Source organism: Natator depressus, chromosome 4 (genome assembly GCF_965152275.1).
Source record: "Natator depressus isolate rNatDep1 chromosome 4, rNatDep2.hap1, whole genome shotgun sequence".
NCBI classification, from domain to species: domain Eukaryota; kingdom Metazoa; phylum Chordata; order Testudines; family Cheloniidae; genus Natator; species Natator depressus.
Window position 1 is genome coordinate 141,146,370 of NC_134237.1, and position 16,098 is coordinate 141,162,467.

The window sequence follows — 16,098 nt, forward strand, 5'->3', positions numbered from 1 at the left end:
AGATTCTGTTTGCTTTTTTGACTGCCGCTGCACACTGAATGGATGTTTTCAGAGAACTATCCACAATGACTCCAAGATCTCTTTCTTGAGTGGTAACAGCTAATTTAGACCCCATCACTGTATATGTAAAGAATCATAGAATATCAGGGTTGGAAGGGACCTCAGGAGGTCATCTAGTCCAACCACCTGCTCAAAGCAGGACCAATCCCCAGTTTTTGCCCCAGATCCTTAAATGGCTCCCTCAAGGATTGAACTCACAACCCTGGGTTTAGCAGGCCAATCCCTCTCCCCAGTGTTTTCCAATGTGCATCATTTTGCATTTATCAACATTGAATTTCATCTGCCATTTTGTTGCCCAGCCACCCAGTTTTGTGAGACTTTGTAGCTCTTCACAGTCAGCTTTGGACTTAACTGTCTTGAGTAGTTTTGTATCATCTGCAAATGTTGCCACCTCACTGTTCACCGTCCTGGAGAGTCGGTGGTGCCTAGCAAGGCGTGGGGAGGGCTGCATGCTGGGCTGGTCCAGGGAGTCTGTGTGAGCCTGCTAGAGATCCTGGGCTAGCTAACAAGAGATTAGCACTTGGTGCTTGTCCCAGGAGCCGAGCCCCAGGAGCCACGGCTGGTGTTTGTGCAGAGACGTGTGACTGGGCCCGGGAGGGAACTCCTTCCCCACCTACAACTCTGCCTCTGCCCTGCCTGCTGCACGGCTGCCTATGCATCCCTTCTGATGCGCTGCACCTTCTGCAGACAGCCAGGCAGTGCATGGAGCAGGAGCTGGGTGGCCCAGGCCTTGTCCTATGGGATTCGCTCTTTCATTTCATTACTGGGCGGGCGGGGCTGTGATGCTGAGGTGCTGCCAGGCCTGAGGGCGGGAGAGGCAGCATTCAAAGACTGAGGCAGGAGAAGCTGGCACTGGGGCCACGTGCCCCACATCTCCGGGCCCCCATAGCCCTCAGCCCAGCCACCTGCGCCTCTGTGTCACCAGGGCCAGCTGCAGGGGTACTTGGTGAGTCATGCTGCGTTGTGCTGTGTCAATGGGGCTGGGGTTATCTCTTGTGGAGGAGGAGGAAGAGACTGGGACAGGCTGGGCCTGGTATCATCTGGCAAGAGTTGAGACCCACTGTGCTCCCCTGAGAGCTCCTGCAGCCTGGGCTTCAGACAAGTGGCTGGGAAAGGTCTAGCTAGGGACTCTGAATGGGAGCACAGGCTGGGCTGGGGGCAGGCAGGGATGCTAAGGGGTGCATGGGCTGGGCTGGGGGATGGCAGGGGTGCTGGGGGGGATGTGGGTGGGGTGAGGCTAGGCTCGGCTGGGGGGTGCATGGGCTGGGTTGGGCTAGGGGGTGCATGAGCTGGGGGGGTGCGGGCTGGGGGTCAGCAGGGTTGCTGGGGGGGTGCATGGGCTGGGCTGGGGCATGCATCAGCTGGGCTGGGGGCCGATCGGGGTGCCGAGGGGAACATGGGATGAAACCAGATCAAACTATCTTGAGACACAAAAGGGTAACAAGAAGACATTCTACAACTACATTAGAAGCAAAAGGAAGACCAAGGACAGGGTAGGTCTGTTACTCATGAGGGGGAAAAAATAGTAACAGAAAGTGTGGAAATGGTGGAGGTGCTTAATGACTTGTTTGCTTCGGTTTTTACCAAGCAGGTTGGTGGTGATTGGACGTCTAATGTGGTGACTGCCAGTGAAAATGAGGTAGGCTCAGAAGAGGCTCAGATAGGGAAAGAACAAGTTCAAAATTACTTAGACAAGTTAGAGGTCTTCAGGTCACCAGGGCCTGATGAAATGCACCCTAGAATACTCAAGGAGCTGACTGAGGAGATATCTGAGCCATCAGCGATTATCTTTGAGAAGTCATGGAAGATGGGAGAGATTCCAGAAGAGTGGAAAAGGGCAAATATAGTGCCCATCTCTAAAAAGGGAAATAAGGACAGCCCAGGAATTACAGATCAGTCATCTTAACTTCTGTACCCGGAAAGATAATAGAGCAAACAATTAAGCAAGCAGTTTGCAATCATCTGGAAGATAAGGTGATAAGTAACAGTCAGAATGCATTTGTCAAAAACAAATTGCGTCAAACCAACCTGATAGCTTTCTTTGACAGGGTAACAAGCCTTGTGGATGGGGGGAAGCGGTAGAGGTGGTATATCTTGACTTTAGTAAAGTTTTTGATACTTTCTCACATGACCTTCTCATAAACAAACTAGGGAAATGCAACCTAGATGGAGCTACTATAAGGTGGGTGCAAAACTGGTTGGAAAACCGTTCCCAGAGAGTAGTTATCAGTGGTTCGCAGTCATGCTGGAAGGGCCTAATGAGTGGGGTCCCGCAGGGATCATTTCTGGGCCTGGTTCTGTTCAACATCTTCATCAATGATTTTGATAATGGCATAAAGAGTACGCTTATAAAGTTTGTGGATGATACCAAGCTGGGAGCGATTGCAAGTGCTTTGAAGGTTAGGATTAGAATTCAAAACAATCTTGACAAACTGGAGAAATGATCTGAAGTAAATAGGATGAAATTCAGTAAGGACAAATGCAAAGCACTGCACTTAGGAAGGAACCATCAGTTGCACGCATACAAAATGGGAAATGACTAGGGCTATCAAGCGATTAAACAAATTAATTTCAATTAATCGTGTTGTTAAACTATAATAGTATACCATTTATTTAAATAGTTTTGGATGTTTTCTACATTTTCAAATGTTTTGTTTTCAATTACAACACAGAATACAAAGTGTATATGTATGTATATGTATGTATGCTCACTTTATATGTATTTTTAATTACAAATATTTGCACTGTAAAAAACAAAAGAAATAGTATTTTACAATTCACCTAATACAAGTACTGTAGTGCAATCTCTTTATCATGAAAGTTGAACTTACAAATGTAGAATTATGTACAAAAAATAACTGCATTCAAAAATAAAACAATGTAAAACCTACAAGTCCACTCAGTCCTACTTCAGCCCATCGGTCAGACAAACAAGTTTGGTTACAATTTGCAGGAGATAATGCTGCCTGCTTCTTGTTTACAGTGTCACCTGAAAGTGAGAACAGGTGTTTGCATGGCACTGTTGTAGCCGGTATCGCAAGATATTTATGTGCCAGATCCGCTAAAGATTCATATGTGCCTTCATACTTCAACCACCATTCCAGAGGACATGCGTCCATGCTGATGATGGGTTCCGCTCTATAACGATCCAAAGCAAAGCAGACTGGCGCATGTTCATTTTCATCATCTGTGTCAGATGCCAGCAGAAGATTGATTTTATTTTTGGTGGTTCGGGTTCTGTAGTTTCCCCATCGGAATGTTGCTCTTTTAAGACTTCTGAAAGCATGCTCCACATCTCGTCCCTCTCAGATTTTGGACGGCACTGTGACGATGCTGCCTCTGGTGGGACACAACTGACAGTATCAATTCAGGACAAATTGCATAGAGCAGGGCAGTTACAGCCCAAGGCTGGGGTTTCTCCACTTCTAAGGCACACCAACCCAGCCAGCCAGAGAGGACTTTGGTTTTACCCCACTGGCTAACCATAAGTCATACAAGCAATTTCCTTAGACACTCCAGTTTCCCAGTATCCCCACCAGTGCCACTCGTTATGGGGACAGATGGTTATGAAAACCAATACCCCAGTAAAAGGAAAAAGGTTCTCTTGATCCTAAAGGACCAAGCCCCAGAGCCAGGTAAATATACAAGTCAGATCTTACCCACAAATCACGCTGTTGCCAATCTTTTTGAGTCTAAAATCTAAAGGTTTATTCATAAAAGAAAGAAATATAGTTGAGAGCTAAAATTGGTTAAATGGAATCAATTGCATACAGTAATGGCAAAGTGCTTGGTTCAGGCTTGTAGCAGTGATGGAATAAACTGCAGGTTCAAATCAAGTCTCTGGAGAACATCCACAGCTGGGATGGGTCATTCCGTCCTTTGTTCAGAGCTTCAGTTTGTAGCAAGGTTCCTCCAGAGGTAAGAAGCAGGATTGAAGACAAGATGCAGGAGATGCAGCAGCCTTTTATAGTCTCTTGCCATGTGGCCTCTGCTTTTTTGTTTCAAAGACAAACTCTCCAGCACATGGCATGGAAAAACCTTAGAGTTCTGTCCATAGGCATGTCCCTGCATACCTTGCTGAGTCACAAGGTGTATCTGCCTTCTCTCAGTGGGTCAGTTGTATAGCTGATGGTCCTTGATGGGCCATCAAGCAGGCTAGGTAGAGCTTATGCCAAATTGTCTGGGGTGTCACCCAGAAGCATAGCACAAGTTTGAAATACAGACAGTATAGAGCCAATACTTATAACTTTACATACAAAATGATACATGCATACAGATAGCATAATCATAACCAGCCAACCATAACCTTGTCTTAGACACCTTATTTGACCCCCTTTATACAAGATTTGGTGCCTGTATAGTACCTTGGTTGCAACAATAATCTATACTGTCCCAGTTTGTGTCAATAATGTCACAAGCGCTTCGGATTCTTAAACCTTAGGTCAAATGCTGTAGCTATTTTTAGAAATCTCACATTGGGACCTTCTTTGAGTTTTGTCAAATCTGCTGTGACAGTGTTCTTAAAATGAACATGTGCTGGGTCATCATCTGAGGCTGCTCTGACATGAAATATAGGGCAGAATGTGGGTAAAACAGAACAGGAGACGTACAATTCTCCCCCAAGGAGTTCAGTCACAAATTTAATGAATGCATTACGAGCATCATCAGCATGGAAGCATGTCCCCTGGAAGGGTGGCTGAAGCATGAAGGGGCAAACAAATGTTTAGCATATCTGGCACGTAAATACCTTGCAATGCCAGCTACAAAAGTACCACATGAATGCCTGTTCTCACTTTCAGGTGACATTGTAAATAAGAAGCAGGCAGCAGCATTATCTCCCGTAAATGTAAAGAAACTTATTTGTCTTAGCGATTAGCTGACCAAGAAGTAGGACTGAGTGGACTTGTAGGCTCTAAAGTTTTACATTGTTTTATTTTTGAGTGCAGTTATGTAATAAATATCTACATTTGTAAGTTACACTTTCACGGTAAAGAGATTGCACCACAGTACTTGTATGAGGTGAATTGAAAAATACTATTTCTTTTGTTTATCATTTTTAAAGTGCAAATATTTGTAATCAAAAACAATAATATCAAGTGAGCTCTGTACACTTTGTATTCTGTGTTGTAATAGAAATCAATATATTTGAAAATGTAGAAAACATCAAAAATATTTAATAAATTTAAATTTTTATTCTATTGTTTAACAGTGCGATTAATCGTGATTAATTTTTTTGAGTTAATCATGTGAGTTAATTGCGATTAATCGACAGCCCAGGAAATGACTGCCTAGGAAAGAGTGCTGCGGAAAGGGATCTGGGGGTCACAGTGGATCACAAGCTAAATATGAGTCAACAGTGTAACGCTGTTGCAAAAAAACCAAACATCATTCCGGGATGTATTAGCATGCATGTTGTAAGCAAGACACGAGAAGTAATTCTTCTGCTCTACTCCACGCTGATTAGGCCTTAACTGGAGTATTGTGTCCAGTTCTGGGTGCCACATTTCAGGAAAGATGTGGACAAACTGGAGATAATCCAGAGAAGAGCGACAAAAATGAGTAAAGGTCTGGAGAACATGACCTTTGAGGGAAGATTGAAAAAATTGGATTTGTTTTGTCTGGAGAAGAGAAGACTGAGAGGGGACATAACAGTTTTCAAGTGTGTAAAAGGTTGTTACAAGGAGGAGAGAGAAAAATTGTTCTTAACCTCTGAGAATAGGACAAGAAGCAATGGGCTTAAATTGCAGCAAAGGAGGTTTAGGTTGGACATTAGGAAAAACTTCCTAACTGTCAGGGTGGTTAAGCACTGGAATAAATTGCCCAGGGAGGTTGTGGAGTCTCCATCACTGAGGAGTTTTCAGAGCAGGTTGGACAAACACCTGTCAGGGATGGTCTAGATGATACTTAGTCCTGCCATGAGTGCAGGAGACTGGACTAGATGACCTCTTGAGGTCCTTTCCAGTCCTGTGATTCTATGGGCGGGCGGAGGCCGGGGGTCAGGCTGGGGGATCCCAGCGAGCAATCGCTCGGTTCACTGCACTGCAAGGCTTGGGTCAGCGTCTGTCCTGTTGACTCCCCGGGGCTGTCTCTCCTCAGAGTCACTACGTGGCCTGCATGGCAGCCATCCTGAACCAGATGGATGAGGCCCATTACAGCTCCTACATCCAGGCCTTCCCTGCCCGGCCCGACTTGGTGGTGAGTCGCCCGCTCAGCCTGTGCTCTCCAGGGCTTGGCCCGGCAGCTCCCAGGGGGCTGTCGCTCGCTGTGGTACTGACGTAGCAGCCGCTCCCCCGCCCCCGGGCCGGACAGCCCCTGCCCCCATCCCGTCCCAGACACTCCCTAGCTGCTCTGCATCCCTTCTGCGTGGCCCAGGCCAGTCCCTTCCCATGGGCTGCGGGCAGGGGTCTCCCACACCCAGATGGGCAGTGCCCAGCTGGCAGGCCGCCCCCAAGCCAGGCTGCAGGGAGAGGTGCTGGCCTGGCTCACTGGCAGTGATGCCTCACCTTGGTGCCTCTATGGGAGGGTGCCACGTAGGGCCCACGGGGGACGAAGTCCAGCGGCTCCCAGAGCATCACCGGCTGGCATCGGCTCGGGATTTAGCTCCAGGAGCAGCTCTGCAGCCGATGGCAAAGTGATGAAACTGGCAGAGGGGATGGAATGGGGTTAGGGGCTGCAGAGCCGGGCCGGGAGGGGGATCGAAGGGAGGAGACTGGGACAGACACCCGGGGGCGGGGGTGGGCGCTTAGAGGCTGGTGTCAGGTGGGTCAGTGGGGGCGGTGCATGGGCCTGGTGGATGGTACTTTTCTGTGCTCGCCTCCCCCCTCGCTAGCGCCCCCAAGCAGCCGTGCTGGGTCCTCGCTCCAGCCAGACGCCTGGATCGAGCCAGCCCCCCCCAGACATTGCTAGGAGACAGTGGCGGAGTTCGGGGTCCTGGTCGGGGCTCTGCAGGCTGCGCGGTCGTAAGAGGCCTGGCAGTGGCAGTGCTGTTCCCCAGGCTACCACGGCGCCCCCTCCCCCACGGCACCCCACAGCCAGCGCCTCGGCACCCCCTCCCCCACGGCACCCCCATTGCCAGCTCCTCAGCGCCCCCTCCCCCACGGCACCCCCACTGCGAGATCCTCGGCACCCCCTCCCCCACGGCACCCCCATTGCCAGCTCCTCAGCGCCCCCTCCCCCACGGCACCCCACAGCCAGCACCTCAGCGCCCCCTCCCCCACGGCACCCCCATTGCCAGCTCCTCGGCGCCCCCTCCCCCACGGCACCCCACAGCCAGCACCTCGGCGCTCCCTCCCCCACGGCACCCCTATTGCCAGCTCCTCAGTGTCCCCTCCCCCACGGCACCCCCATTGCCAGCTCCTCAGCGCCCCCTCCCCCACGGCACCCCCACTGCGAGATCCTCGGCACCCCCTCCCCCACGGCACCCCCATTGCCAGCGCCTCGGCGCCCCCTCCCCCACGGCACCCCACAGCCAGCACCTCGGCGCCCCCTCCCCCACGGCACCCCCATTGCCAGCGCCTCGGCGCCCCCTCCCCCACGGCACCCCACAGCCAGCACCTCGGCGCCCCCTCCCCCACGGCACCCCCATTGCCAGCGCCTCGGCGCCCCCTCCCCCACGGCACCCCCACAGCCAGCACCTCGGCGCCCCCTCCCCCACAGCACCCCCATTGCCAGCTCCTCAGTGCCCCCTCCCCCACGGCACCCCACAGCCAGCGCCTCGGCACCCCCTCCCCCACGGCACCCCCATTGCCAGCTCCTCAGCACCCCCTCCCCCACGGCACCCCACAGCCAGCTCCTTGGCGCCCCCACCCCCTCGGCACCCCACAGCCAGCGCCTCGGCGCCCCCTCCCCCACGGCACCCCACAGCCAGCACCTCAGCGTCCCCCTCCGCCAAAGGCACCCCCACTGCGAGCACCTCGGTCCCCCCCCGACATGGCACCCCACTGCGAGCGCCTCGGTGACCCCTCCCCCGTGGCACCTGTGAGCCAGCACCTCAGCGTCCCCCCTCCCCAAGGGGATCCCCAATGCCAGCTCCTCGGCACCCCCCCCATGGCACCCCACAGCCAGCACCTCAGCGTCCCCCACCCCCAACGGCACCCCCACTGCGAGCTCCTTGGTGCCCCCTTCCCCATGGCACCCGCCAGCCAGCACCTCGGCATCCCCCCCGTGGCACTCCAGAGCCGGCGCCCCAGCGCCCCCTCCCCCATGGCACCTGTGAGCCAGCACCTCAGCGTCCCCCTCCCCCAACGGGATTCCCACTGCCAGCTCCTCGGCACCCCCTCCCCCATTGCACCCCAGAGCCAGGGCCTCGACACCCCCCATGGTGCCCCCCAGCTCCTCAGAACGCTCTCCCCCACGGCGCCCCCACCGCCAGCTCTGTGTCCTTGGCACCCCCCAGCCCGACTGCCTCTGCTGCTTTTCCTCTTCTCCGTGGGCAGAGGGAAGAGACCTGCCCACTCACTCCGTGCTGGCTCCGAGGGACCAACTGGGGACAAGTTTTTACCCAGTGTGTGAGGGTGGGGGAAACTGTGTCCTGTCCACCCCACCCCTTGTTGTGCCCTGCCAAGGGGCAGCTAGTTTGATCCCCTGCTGTTGGCTGGGGAGGGTCGTGGCAAGGGAGGGCTGAGCTGAGCTCACTGCCTAGCAGCCTCAAAGCCAGGAGGCATGTTTGCGCCCCTGCCCCCGGACAGCGGGTGAGGAGGGCCAGTGTCCCCTGGGCCTGGGCCAGTCTCCTGCCCTTGGGCTCGCACTGTGGCCCTGGGAGGGAGCCAGGAGCCAGTGCCGCCAGACTCAGCTGCAGCTTCAGGCCAGAGGCCGTGGTGGCGACGCCAGTTAGAGACAGGCTGGTGCATGGCGGAGGAACTGGCACAGCCTGCTCCCAGGCCAGGGAGGAGATACTTTGCTCTTGGGGCCCTATGAGAGCCCTGAAGAGATGGGCAAACCTTCCCTCACCTGCCGGGTGCCCCATCCTCTCACTGCTTCCCCCGCTGTCAGCCTCACCTCTTTCCTCAGCCAGCTTGCCCTGCCCGGGCTGGGCACCCTCACCCCTGGGCGCCCCCAGGGCCTGCAGGCAACTGGCAGCATCCTGGGTCCTAACAGGGCCTCCTTGCTTGGCAGGACTTTCTCATGGAGACCTTCATCCTGTTCAAGGATCTGATTGGCAAGACTGTGTATCCCTCCGACTGGATGGTGATGAACATGGTGCAGAACCGGTGAGCAGGGCCCAGCCGCAAGGCTGGGCTGGTGGGAAGGAACGTGCGGAGACTGGACCTGCCTGTCCAGAGACTGAGGGGCTGCGGGGCTCCTCTCCCACAAGCACCCACAGGGCACATGCCCTGGCAGCCAGGCCAGGGGGATCCCGGAAGCTCCAGCTCAGCAGGGGTGGAAAGGCGAAGGAGCTGGGTGGCCGGTTGGGGAGGTGCTGGGGGCTGTGTGGGACAGGGAAGCACTGATGGCTAGGGGGTGTTTGCGGGAGGTGGGGGCACCAGGGGGGTGTTTAGCCAGGAGCTGGGCTGGGGGTGTCGTGGCACGTTATCGGCATTGTTCTGTCCAGCCCCTGCGCGGTGCCGTGCCAGAGGGGCAGCTCAGTGACACGCCTTACACAGAAGAGGCGTCGTGTGTCTCTGGGGTGAAAGCTTGGTAACCTAGGCCTATGGGGTGTGGGGGGGGCTGTGGCCATGGGGGCATCTAATGGGAGGGCAGGTTGGGGGGACCATCACCGCAGAGGCATTTAACGAGGGACAAGTTAGGGGGCCGGGACCATGGGGGCATTTAATGGGGGGTGAGTTAGGGGGGCTGGGGCCACAGGAATGTTTAAGAGGGGGGTGGGTTGGGGGGGCCATAGCCAAGGGGGCATTTAACAAGGGGGTGGGCTGGGGGGGGCCATGGCCATAGAGACATTTAACAGGGGGGTGGGTTGGGGGGGCCCTGGAGTGTTAGGTGGGAGTTGGTTGAGGATAGGCTATTACATTTTGCTCCTGCTCTGTTTGCTGGGGGTGGGAGTCCTGGGGCCCCACCCCAGAGCCCACACGCCCAGCCAGAGCCCTCCCCCCCACCCCAACGCCCTGTCCCTGCCCGGAGCTCCCTCCCACACCCTGAATCCTTCATTTCTGGCCCCACCCTGGAATCCACAATCCCAGCCCAGAGTCTGTACCCCCTCCCACACACCAACCCCCTGCAGCAGCCCGGAGCCCCCTCCCGTCCTCCGAACCCCTCAGCTCCGCCTCCCGGCCCGGAGCCCCCGCCCCCGTCCTCCGAACCCCTCAGCTCCGCCTCCCGGCCCGGAGCCCCCTCCTACACCCAAACACCTAATTTCTGGCCCCACCCCAGAGCCCTCAGCCCCTCCCTCACCCCAACCCCCTGAGATGAAAATGAGCAAGTGAGTGAGGGTGGGGAGAGCGAGCGACAGGGGGGGCGGGGGTGAGTGGGAGCAGAGCCTTGGAGGAGGGGCAGGGCAAGGGTGTCCAGTTTTGTGCGAGTAGAAAGTTGGCAACCCTAGCTGGGCACTGCAGGGGGGAGGGGCTGGGCACTGCAGGGAGCTGGGCACCATGGGGGGGGGGTGCCACAAGGGGGCTGGGCACCGTGGGGTGGGGAGCTGGGCGCTGTGCGGGGGGAGGGCCGGGCACCTCGGGGATCTGGGCGCTGCGGGAGGCTGGGTGCCACAAGGGGGCTGGGCACTGTGGGGGGGGTGCCCAGTGCCCCGGTCATTTCCCCCGGTGCCCAAGAAGAAGCCCCGCAGACACCAAGACAAGAGCAGGTCCCCGGTACTGAGGGCAAAAGAAGAGAGGGTGAGACCTGTCGGCCGCTCTTCCTCCCCAGCACCACGTCTTCTGGTGCCGCATCAAGCCCCTCAGACACCTGCAAGGGAGCAGCCCAGAGCAAACGCAGCGGCCAGTTCCTGAGGCGTTTGCCGCGGCCAGGGACCTTTCCACCCTTCCGGTACCAGGATCCCCAGAGGGTCAAGACTTGGCACCGCCAGTGCCACCAAGTAGCAGGGAGCCAGCACCAGAACCTCACCCAATGCCGGGGCCATTGTCCAGCATGTTGTCAGCCTCAAGATCACCTCAGTGACCCTCTCCGGCACCGAGCGACACGGCACCGCCCTGGTCTCTGCACCACAGCTTGGCGTCTTCGTCAGACTCCAAGATGGGCTCGTAATTCCCTCCTTGCTGTTCTCCAGGCCGTTCCTATCCTGCCCCGGTGCCTCCCGGCGTTTGGCCATTGGGTCCATGGGGACCACAGCCATGCAGTGCCCCTTTTGGAGCCCTTGGGGTTTCCCCCACCACAGGGCATCCCGTCCAGACACTCGTACTCTGTTGTCTCGGAGGTCAGGGCGCCCCTGGCACTGCGCAGTGGGGCTACAGATCCGGACTCTGGTACAGAGCATGGCACCGAGCCACGGGAGAAGCCCAGCAGCTTCCTGCAGGAACCAGCGGAGGCTCTCCAGCCCGTTTCAGCCTCCTCATCCCGCTCTCGGGATGAGGCATTAGTAACCCCAGGGGGCTCCCCACCACAGGGCCACTACAGGGCTTGCCAGCACTCTTTGAAGCAGGCAGCCTCTAACATGGTCAACGAGGCAGCACACGGCCCAGCTGCTAAATGAAGCCATCATGGACACAATTAAGGCCCTGCGGCAAACCCCAGCCTTCCTCCTTCTGGCAGCAAAGCACACAGAGTGCAAGTATCTCATACCAGCCCTGCGATATTGATCCCTTGTTTCTCCCCCTCCCCTGGGACCCCTGCCAGCGAAAGGGCTCGCCAGGGACAGACGGCTCCTATGCCCAAGGCAAAGGACCCAAAGAGATTGGACCTGTTCAGACTGCAGGCTTATTCTACAGGGGCCTTCAGATCCACCCAGCGAACCAGCAAGCCTTGCTGGGTCATTGTGATGTTAATATGTGGGAGTTCAGCTTGATCAAAAATTCAAGGACCTTCTCCCACAGGACTCCAGACAGGAGTTTTCCTCCCTGATTGAGAAGGGGAAAACCTTGGTTTGTGCCTCCCTGCAGGTGGCCCTGGACGCAGCTGACTCCGTGGCCAGATCAATGGCCACAGCGGTAACAGTGCACCAGAGCTCCTGCCTGCAGCCTCAGGGCTCCCTCACGAGGCGCCACAGACTATTCAGGACCTTCCATTCGAGGGATCAGCGCTCCTCTCAGAGCAAACGGACGACAGACTTGGCCTCAAGGACTCGAAAGCAACCCTGAAATCCTTGGGACTTTATGCACCGGCAGGGTCGAGGAAGCAGCACAGGCCACAGCAGACGGACCGTTCATTCTGTCAGCCACCTAGGCAGGACGAGCCCAGGAGAAAGAATGACAGATTCAGGCACAGACCTTCTCCCCCAACCTCCTTGTCGGGTCCCTCTCACCCGGGATCATCGAAGCACTCATTTGACAAGATGCTCAAGGTCGGCATTCCAGCCTCCCTGCATCGGATCTAGCTACCCCCTTGTTCTCCTACCACCTCTCACACTTCCTGGATGCCTGGACCCAGATCACATCAGACAGCTGGGTTCTCAGCACAGTAAAACTGGGTTACACCATCCAATTCCTGTCCACCCCCCCAGCCCTCCATCTCTCTTCAGGGACCATTCTCACAAGCATCTGTTGGAACAAGAAGCCCAGTTCCTCCTTCGGGTGGGACCCTGTCACGGAGTGCCCGGGCGATGCTCTGGAACTGCTCCCTATGAAGCCAGTCAGGACTCTGGGGCAGTCGCCTTCCGGTGAGCAGCCTGTCCGCAGGGCAAACAGCTCACACGGCTTCCACCTTCCTGGGTCTGACCTCGGAGCATTCAGCATCCTCTGCCCCTCCGTGTGCTTCCCACAGCGAGACCACTCAGGCGGGGCTCCTGGGGAAGCCAGAGGGTCCTGCACCCCAACTCCGCAGTCAGACGGGACTCTCAGCCAGCCAGTAAAACAGAGGTTTATTAGACGACAGGAACATGGTCTAAAACAGAGCTTGCAGGTGCAGAGAACAGGACCCCTCAGCTGGGTCCATTTTGGAGGGCAGTGAGCCAGACAACCACGTCTGCACTTCACTCCATGTCCTAGCCAGCCCCAAACTGAAACTCCCTCCAGCCCCCCCTCCTCTGGGCTTTGTTCCTTTCCCAGGCCAGGAGGTCACCTGATTCCTTTGTTCTCCAACCCTTTAGCTCTCACCTTGCAGGGGGGAAGGGTCCAGGCCATCAGTTGCCAGGAAACAGGGTGTCGGCCATTCTCTGTGTCCAGACCCCTGCACACACCTGCCCTCTAGGGCTCTGCAGTGATCATACACCCTTACCCCACCACCTAGATACTTAAGAACTGCATAGGGGAAATTGAGGCACCCCCACAATATTCGGAGGAACCATTAAGAACAGTCCCACTTCGTCACATCTCTCCCCCCTTCGAGATCGAACTGAGCGGGGTCACTTTAGGCGGTGACCTGGGGAAGTTCGAAGCCACCAACGTTCCCATGGATGCCCCAGCGTCTCTGCCATTCCTTGGTAGGAGTTACACCAGGCCCTTCCAGTTTCACGCCCTCCCTTAGGTCGGGGGTGGTCGATAGCACTCGCAGGCCGCATGTGGGAAGGTTTCTGCGGCCCGCCCTTTGGCCACCCCAAAACCCCAGGGGGTCAAACTTGGATTGGGTCTTCTCCCCAACAAGCTGGCCAAACACAGCCACTTGGTTATAGGACTGTTTAAGTTTCTTAACAGCTTTCACTCCATCTGAGACCTTCTCAAAGCTATCCACACTGGGTCTTTCAACAGGACAGTCAGTGGATCCATTCACAACAGAAAATTTCTGGCTGTTAGGAACTGAAACTTTCTTGATTAAATCACTTTCACACCCTTCAGTTGCAGTAAACTGCTTGCAAAGACTCCATGAGGATTTCTTTCCCTAGGGCTTTTCTATGCAACAATTCACCCCTCCCAGAAATTCTGCTCTTACCCTCTTTACCTAGGGCTTGCTCTAGAGGAACACATTCCTGAGCAACAACAGACTCTTTCTGGGTCTCCCTTACATCCAGAATTACCTATGGCCCGTCCGGTGGATTCCTACACAACCCCCTTTCAGGCAAACTGACAGACTTCCTAGATAAATGGTCAGAAGCCTTCTCCTTCCCTTTGCCACACACAAGTTCAGGAATCTTTTCCTTCTTGCTACAGGTTTCCACACCCTCCATAGGTAACACAATCACATCACCTTCACGCTCTCCTTGTGCCCTGGCTAGGATCTCACCCTGATTAGACAGAGTTGCGACACCCTTTCCCAACCACACACGAGCAACAGGCAAAATACAAGCACCAGAATTGTCTGGTCTCTGGGATTTTACATAGACACTAACTGGATGCGACCTAGTTACAGGGCCATTCTCCTGAGCAGACACAAACTTAGGACCATTCCCTTCCTGGGCTTTAGCTGAATCCAGAACCAACTCTGAGACAACTGCACGACCCTCAACCATCACAGGCTGCAAGGCCCCTTCTGTCTGCTCCACAGACCAAGAAGAGCCGGACACACTTTCTCCTTTACCAGACACACAGCTTGGGATCTCTTTCCCCGTGTCCCAGCACACAAGGCTGGTCACAGACACCTGCTTGGAGATCAGGGTAGCTCCCTCCACAGGCAAGTCAATACCTCTGACAGGCACAGGCACGTTTCCTTCACTGTCCCAATTCTCCACCCAGCTAACAGGTAAGGTCCAGGGACACTCATCTTCCACTCTCCTCGCCTTCCCACCCTGCTGACTGGACAAAGCCATCAGATCACAAGGCTGCCTAGGCTCATCCAAACTTTCCTTACCAAGCACCTTGCCACTCCCCACAGATCCCCTCCCCTGCCTGTGTCTCCCCCCACTCAGCTGGGGTCTCAGCTCCCACTGTGCTCAGCGCTGCCCTTGCTGTCCCAGTGGGGGCAGGCAGCGAGCTCGCTGCTTTCCTCACTGCATCAGAGCCAGCGTGAGCCCCCTCTCCGGAGTGCAAGGGCGCAGGGAGCATCTCTCTGTCCCACCCAGCCCCAGGGGTCTGCTTACAGGCAGGCAGGTAGCCTGAGCCTAGCGGCTCCTCCCTGCTGCCAGCCAGGTCATCTGCATTTTCACTGACCGTTTCCCTCTCCACTGATTGGTTCCCTGGATTCAAATTCAAACCCTCGGCCGTTACAGGAGCATGGCCTGGATCCTGTCCCAAAGAGACACAGTTGCCCCACAACAGGGTCTCGCAGCTGGTGTCCTGGAGCACCCCAACGACCAGCCAGCCCCACCCCTCCTGGGTCTGCACAGGGATCTGGGCCATAGGCAGGGCGAGGGGCTTCGTCCCTGGGACCCTCACCCAGCTCACACAGCCCCTCAACCTCTGAGGCTGCACCACCCAGGGCCTGACAACAGTTCTCTCTGTCCCAGGATCTCGCCACCCCAGGAATGTCTCCCCATTGACCATCACCTTCCGCTCCCACTGGGGGTCCGAGGGGCCTGGCCCCAGGAAACTCCACACAGACATATAGGTTGGGGTCAGGAGTGGGAGCCTGTCCACCTCCCCACCCATCTGGCTGACGGAGTCTATGGCCTTGGGACCCAGCAAGGGAGCTAGACACCGGGGCTTTTCCGCAGGGTCCCCCTGGTTCAAATCTCCAGCCTGCTCAAAGGCAGTGAGGTGGCATCCACATCCCCCCCCTCCTTAACCAGGGGCAGCAATTTAGTCTCGAGGTTCCCTGCGGAACTGGCCCCCCGGGGTCTATCCCCACTCACCCCGGGGGGGTCCCCTAGGCCTCTCCGCTCCCCCACCGCCAGTTCATGCTGCTGCTGCTTCTGCAGCTCTTTCTCGGGCTCTCGCTGTCTCTCACAGTCCTCTTGCTCTCTCGGACTCAGCTCCAATCCCGTCCATCTCCGATCCCCGGATGGGGAACCCGATCGTGAAGACCCTCGTCTGGTCGGGGACAGGAGTCTTGGCGATGCCTGGCTACTACTCCAGCTGCTCCCAGATCCTGCTATAGCCCCATTTGGGGTCAGGAATCTGTCCCTTAGAGCGGTCATCCTCCTCCAGCTGCACGATTAACTGTGCT

General features: G+C 56.1%; 1 protein-coding gene across 1 annotated transcript in view; it reads left to right on the plus strand.

Annotated features, from left to right (window-relative positions):
- Positions 1-16,098, plus strand: part of LOC141986946 (dedicator of cytokinesis protein 2-like) — a 334,430-nt gene that overhangs the window by 250,903 nt on the left and 67,429 nt on the right. Inside the window, exons 29-30 of the mRNA XM_074952036.1 lie at positions 6,157-6,255; positions 9,175-9,269. Coding sequence (XP_074808137.1) covers positions 6,157-6,255; positions 9,175-9,269 — 194 coding nt within the window. The remainder of the gene's footprint in view (positions 1-6,156; positions 6,256-9,174; positions 9,270-16,098) is intronic.